This window comes from Humulus lupulus, chromosome 4 (assembly GCF_963169125.1).
Source record: "Humulus lupulus chromosome 4, drHumLupu1.1, whole genome shotgun sequence".
In the NCBI taxonomy this organism is placed as follows: domain Eukaryota; kingdom Viridiplantae; phylum Streptophyta; class Magnoliopsida; order Rosales; family Cannabaceae; genus Humulus; species Humulus lupulus.
The window spans coordinates 239766465-239773162 of record NC_084796.1 but is presented as its reverse complement, the minus strand read 5'-3'; the positions used below and the strand labels follow the sequence as shown (position 1 = coordinate 239773162).

General features: G+C 29.7%; 1 protein-coding gene across 3 annotated transcripts; it reads right to left on the bottom strand.

Annotated features, from left to right (window-relative positions):
• Positions 1–504: 504 nt before the first annotated feature.
• On the bottom strand, positions 505–5915 carry LOC133831401 (protein DETOXIFICATION 42-like). Of its 3 annotated transcripts, XM_062261674.1 has the most exons (13): positions 5500–5915; positions 5127–5248; positions 4785–5009; positions 4498–4691; positions 4208–4343; positions 3952–4048; positions 3757–3857; positions 3474–3637; positions 3320–3391; positions 3123–3239; positions 2935–3030; positions 2708–2829; positions 507–738 (listed from the first exon to the last, which is right to left on the bottom strand). In XM_062261674.1, exons 1-13 carry the CDS (start codon positions 5538–5540, stop codon positions 696–698), a joined length of 1530 nt encoding a protein of 509 aa, XP_062117658.1. In that variant the 5' UTR covers positions 5541–5915; the 3' UTR covers positions 507–695. The 3 variants fall into 3 exon arrangements, 2 of the variants coding, with proteins under 2 accessions (XP_062117659.1, XP_062117658.1); XM_062261675.1 differs by lacking the exon at positions 3757–3857 and having other exon boundaries at positions 505–738; positions 3123–3235; XR_009892496.1 differs by lacking the exons at positions 507–738; positions 2708–2829 and having other exon boundaries at positions 2999–3030; positions 3123–3235.
• Between the last annotated feature and the right edge of the window lie 783 nt (positions 5916–6698).

The following is a 6698-nucleotide window of genomic DNA, read 5'->3' as shown; positions in this document are numbered from 1 at the left end:
TAAAATCTTGCATACAGTGCTCTCAAAAGTCTGTATTCTTTTTTATTTCATTTTATTTTTTAAAAAATATTTTATTTATTTAGTCACTTTTAATGATTATTATTTAGGATTTTTTCACATATATAAATTTTAAAAATTATAAATTTAGAGTATTTTATTTATATAAAAAAATTCATATAACTTTCTTTATATTTCAAAAGCATAAGATTTTATGTTAAACTTTAACAAACACAAAGTTTCAATGAAAATCAACCATAACACAACTTTTTTTTTTTTTGTTGAAAGGGGTAACATAAAGTCATCCAACCAAAATTACTAAAACATAAAATTAAAGAGTTCTTTAAATACGTACAACACTATTATAAATTCACAACACATGCAAGTATAATTTTTATTTATATGTCGGTATTCAATCCAATTATTATAATTGTGTATCAAATTATTGATTGCATCATATGGTTGGTTTTAATGCTTATTCTCTGGTATAAATGAATGAGCTTATAATTATAACACATTAATGATTAAACAGCTACGTTTTTATTAAGAAATACAATGAATTATGAATACATGTATTAATGTTTCCTCGTATCTATTTCCTCTTCATTCTGCTTGTTTTATAACACATTAAACTACCTCAAAAAAGGAAGAAAAAAAGTACTACAATGAAATTATGTTCACATCTAAAGCAACCAAAATTAGTCTCTGAGAAATCTCCAGGGCCCTGTTCCTGTTCCTACCCTGCAAATGTTTAATTTATCATAATAAATAAGTATAACATTTATTAAAACAATATCATTATAACTAATGAAATATGATTATTTGTCAATAATAAATTATAAAAAAAATCAGATATATTGTTGTTTTTTTAATCAACTGCAAATATAACGACATATATTAAAATTATAGGGAGTGACTACAGTGCATTCATTTTTTTGACAACACATGTGTATCTATTTTGTGTTTTCTATACCTCGATAATTTTTTTATATGATAATGTACATTGTAATCATTTAAGACACACTGCAAATTTTCAAGAAATTCTGAATAATTTACAGTGTTGAAAACAATGTTCAAATAGTTGACTTCTACAAGCATATACAAAAAAATAAACACACGTGCAATAAGTTGTTTAAACCTTGTTTTCGGTAACATAATTTATTCGGAATTTCTTGAAAATTTGTAGGATGTTCTAGATAACTACAATGTACACCATTATATAAAAAAATTTAGGATTACATCTATCCAGGTGCTAAAAATAAAAAAAGGATACACTGGTATTTTCAAAAAAATAGATGCGTTGTAGTCGCTCCTTAAAATTATACCATATTAGATAACATTTTGATTATGCATGTATAGAAACTATGATTGAATTGAATGTATAATTTTTATTGTGTGTGATTTTGTTATGAAATTAGATTGAATTTTTTCTTAAAAAAATTAATCTAGTATTCCACATGATCCACCTTATATTATATAACTTACCTTAACCTTAATATTAAATATTTAATTTTATCCTATCCAATTCTCCAAGCATTTTAATTAGAGGTGCTCAGGATTCAAACCAATCCAATTACTCTGAATCAATCTAAATTTTTCCAATTGATTTGTAAAATTAGATATTAATTGAATTGAATCAGATAACGGATGAGACTATGAAAATCCAATTAGGAACCGATCTAATCCAATTACAATTAAAAAATATATACTCTTTTTATATATATCATATTAATTGTAAATATATTTAGTTTTCTTATTTTTTTTCTTATTTTTTAGTACTTGGGGATGTTATTGTTGTTATTTTCATGTTATGTTATTATAACACTTTAATTATTAGTTTTGAGATATTAGTAATAAAAATTTAATAGACTTAATATTGTAAACTTAATATACCAAGTACTTAATGTGGTAATTGTAAAGACTTAGTTTAGTATTATTACTACATAGTGTCTAGTTTTTTGTATGTTATTTTTACTTGTTAATTTCTTTAATATTAAAATTTAGATTCAAAGATAAAATAACTCATACAATTCAATTACAATTGGATTAGATTGTACTTTTAGGCCAAATCAGATTAGATTGGTTAGGGGTAAAAATGTTGGATCGTATCGGAAGAGCACCCCTAATTTCAATGATAAAATAAAGTCACAACTATGTATCTAACTTTATTTTCTTATAACTTATTCAGAAAATATTAGGTGCACCCCCAAAACGGGGCACACTGGTGCACCCCTCTCTAGTTTTTTGCTTAAAAAATATTTTCGGCGTAAATTTTTTTTACGGCCATATATATTGTAGTTATTCAGAGTATCCTGCAAATTTTCAGGGAATTCTGAAAAATTTACAGGGCCGAAAAATAAAATTAAAATAGTTTGTTGTACTCGTAACTGTTTTTTTATGCGTGTGGAAAATAGCTTATTTGAACATTGTTTTAGGCAATGTAAATTATTTGGAATTTCTTGAAAATTTGCAGGATGCTTTAGATAACTACAATATATACGGTTATAAAAAAATTTGCGCCGAAAATACTTCCCAAGCTAAAAACTAGAGAAGGGTACACTGGTGTGCCTAAAAAATGGGGTGCACTCGAGAACTACCCTATCGAAAAATGATCAACTCATTCTTTCTTTCATATTTCTTAATTTAATCCCACCTTTTAAAAGAGAGTATTGTATGAAAATGTAATACTATAGGAGTAGTGTGGGGTTACCTCCAAAAGCCAACAAATGTGCGCAAAGTCATGTACAAAGACAAAGCAATCCAGATACCAACAAAGCCATAACTTGATGACAGTACAAATAAGCACCATATGCTTACTATAGCAACAAAAACCTGCAATTCAATACCAAACCTCTTCTAATCAATAAAAAATGCACATATATTTATTTACTTATATGAATTTTTAAAAGAGAATGTATGCTTTAATCTAAAACTTGCCATTGAGTAAGCTGAATATGCAAAATCTGATGCTCCATAATTGATCCCATCAAAAACAAATGCCAAGGCATTAATGGGTTGAGTCACTGCAACAAACTGAGATCACACGAAGACAACGCATACTGAGCTCTAAAATTCAACATAACAAGGTGAATGAACAAAGAAAGTTGAATTTTTTTTTTGCTTACTGGGATGCCTAAACTCATCAAGTCCAACACATGGGGGTCTTTTGTGAACAATTTGGAAGAGAGCTTGAGTACGATTGTGATGAAGAATGAGAGAAATAGTCCTAAAACCAGGCCTAACTGCAGAATAGAATCATAAACAAGAGTCCAAATAGATTGTGACTTAGTGAATTTCAGTGATTGGAGAGCTTATTAGCTACCTGAAGTACACGAGAAACAGTGGCAGTGACTTTGTTGTAGTCCTCCTTCGCAAAAGCACTTGCAAGAATTGCCTGAAAATTGAGTAGTTGGTGTAATTTTTTTAAAGGATTGTGAGTTTCTTCAGCATGTTACACTAGAATCTTAAGGACTAACCTGTCCAGCCACGGCCAAGCCATCGGCCACCAAAGATGTAGCCATCCAAACCTGTAAGCAGACTTGGAATGCAGCCATTGTCGTCGAGCCATGCCTTGCAGCCAACGATGCTGCCAGGGTTACACAGAATGTTGCAGCAATGACCCTCACCAGTAAGAAAAATCCTGAATTTTCAAGCACCATTAAATCAAAATAGTACACCAAAAAAGAAGAGAATATGGAAGCTATAACAAAACTTCTTAGGTCTAAAGGCAATGACTCTCCTATAGAATGAGGGCCTTACCATTTTTTAGAAATCGGCTAAATTGAATATCTTTTATACTTGGTGGTACAAGATTGACTATTTTCATCAATCTCCACAAGAGTATCAGAGAGATTAAGTACCTAAAAGATGATCAAAACAAAAGACTGTTTAAAAAAGACAATGACTAAGAAAGATTCATTTTTAGAAAGAAAAAAAGATAGAGAATAAGTTTACTGTGAAATAACATGGGCAACGGCTGCACCACTAATACCCCATTTCAAGAAGAAGATGAATATGGGGTCTAAAATGATGTTTGCTGCATCTCCAATCACTGCCATAAACAGAATAGATTAAACTCATGCATTGTTACAAGAAAAAGTGCTAGAAGAGACTAAAGTATGCATTTTTATGGGTTTTCAAATGCTGAGAGACCCTCCAAAGTGAACTTGTATACTTTAATGAAAGAAATAAGAAACAGAGGTTAGATTACTTGTAGCATAAAGAGGAGTCTTGGTATCTTTTAATCCACGGAAAACTCCTTGCATAGCTAAAGAGAGAAGAACAGCTGGGGCACCAAGTGATCTCAAAGTTAAGTATTGCATTGCTGGTTTTTGCATAGGAGAATTCTGCTTTAAAATAAACAAGTCACTAATACAATTAAGGCATAAGGAAAGCATGTACCAAGATATTGTATCTTCAGTTATATAATGCTAGAACATTTAAGCAAGCAAAACAAGGAAGGCAACAAAAAACAACTGACCAAAAGTTTGAAGCACTTACAGAATCAACTCCCATGTAATTCAATATTCGTTTAGCTGCTAAAATAAGGAACAAAGCTTGGATTAGCCCAAGCATGCTACCGATAACCATAGCCGATGAAGCTGATGGGATATGCCTTCTGACATGCTCAAGCATGATCATGTCTGATTGATCACTGGTTATAGATGAAGATGAGGAGGCTGAGTCGAGTTTATCTGAACAAAGAGAAATATTATAAGGTTGACAGAAGAACTCAGGGTAAAAAGGTAAAATTTGTAAGAAGAAACACATGAAATGGGAGAAGTTACCTATTAGAGATACAAGTTCTTCCATTTCATGTCCATTATTGTTGAGAGCCAGATCTTTTCTGAGTTCTCCATGTCCTGGTTCTTCAATGTCATCAAACGATTTTTGGGCTGCTTCTTCTTCAGCAACAAAAGATGTTGTGATACTGACAAGAGGGAAAATGGCTATTTTTGATGCTTGGTTGAAGATAGCTATTGATATTCCCACTGCAGCTAGCTCAACAGGACCTATATGTAATGTAGATCTAAGTACCATGTGTGTGAGCCCAAAAATATGATCACAGCTTAATCATTTAAAAGAAAAAGAGTATTGAAGTTTTATATTTATATAATGAGAGTACTAACCTATGTGGCCTATGAAAGCTGTGTCTATTAGAGAAGCAATAGGGTCTGCTGTTAAGGCCAGAGCCGAGGGAATAGCAATATGTGCTATTTCAAGGCCTAGTTCATCCTTTGTGAAAACATTCCTGGCAATCCCAATTTTATGAATTTATCATTAGAAACTATTAATTAAGCACTCATTATCTTAACTCCCAAGGAAGAAGATTACAAAATCTTGAGTTATCAGAGACTAATTCTCTGAATCTTCATATTAGTTATATACACGTAAAGATATATAACAAGTTTTTATATTCAACAAAAGATGTATTGACAATAGCAAAAAATCTCAAAGGGAAAAAAATGCATAATATACATATGGAAAAATAAAATTACTTACTTTGCTTCCCTGAATAACGCAAAGAGGGGGAACCTTCCCATTTTCTTCTAGACAGAGAAAACTAATATAACTGTAAAAATATTAGAATTTCTGCAAGAGCAAAACTCCGAGTATTAAGAAACAGAACAAGTGACCCAAGTGTTTTTATTCAATTTGATTCATCATCATTATTCCAAGAAGAAAGAAAAGCTTCAAAATAATGAAGCCTCGGCAGATATGAAAAGGGACTTTCCAGAAACCATTTTGAAGAACTGCTCAACCGCACATGAATAATGAAACCCACAAGAAACGATCAACAGTGAACACATTCAAATTATAAGTTTCTGGGAAAACAAAATCTCTCATATCTATGGAAGACGTATGCATATATGTTTTTATGTGAAATATAGTTAGAATATTGGAGGACGTTAAGGGTTCGTGTGGGAAGTTTCGTGTCAAAAATAGTGGGTTGGAAATGAGAAATATCGGACCCTAGATAGGCAGACACTGCATGAACCTCCCTCAGTTACGTAAAAATAGGCAGACCCTAGATAGCTATATTTTAGTGCTTTTCTTTAATTACCACGAAAATATGGAACAAAGCCACGTATTATATATTAAGATATTGTGTTATATAAACATATATATTTTTATTAAATTTATATTAATTTCAAATAAATATCTTATTTTAATTAAATAATTTATTTATTTTTGTTTAAGTTTATGTTTGTTCTAGTTTTTAATTTTAGAGTGACAATAAGAGATTATATATTATATGTTTAATATAATATTAAATATTATAGGTGAATTTTAAATTTAAGTTTTTTGATAGTTTTTTTTTTAAAACAATTTGTTACAAATTAACAGTAGATTATATTATATGTTTAATATAATATTATTCTAATAAATGAGTTTAGGTTTAATTAAATTTTATTTAAGTTATAAAAATTTTATTATTTTAAATAATTATCATTGTAAAATATCTAAAAAATATTTGTTGGATTAAAAATCTTATTATGGGCACATTTGTATTAATGTATGATGCTATTATAAAGTTTGATATAAAATAAAGTGACCAATTATGTTATAAGTATCATAGGGTATTAAAATGTCATGGAAATAATATGTAGATACCATAAGTTGTATTTATAAGTTGATGAGGGGCTAAATTATAAATACCCAAAATTGATTTAATAATCAGTTTTTTTTAATAAATAGGT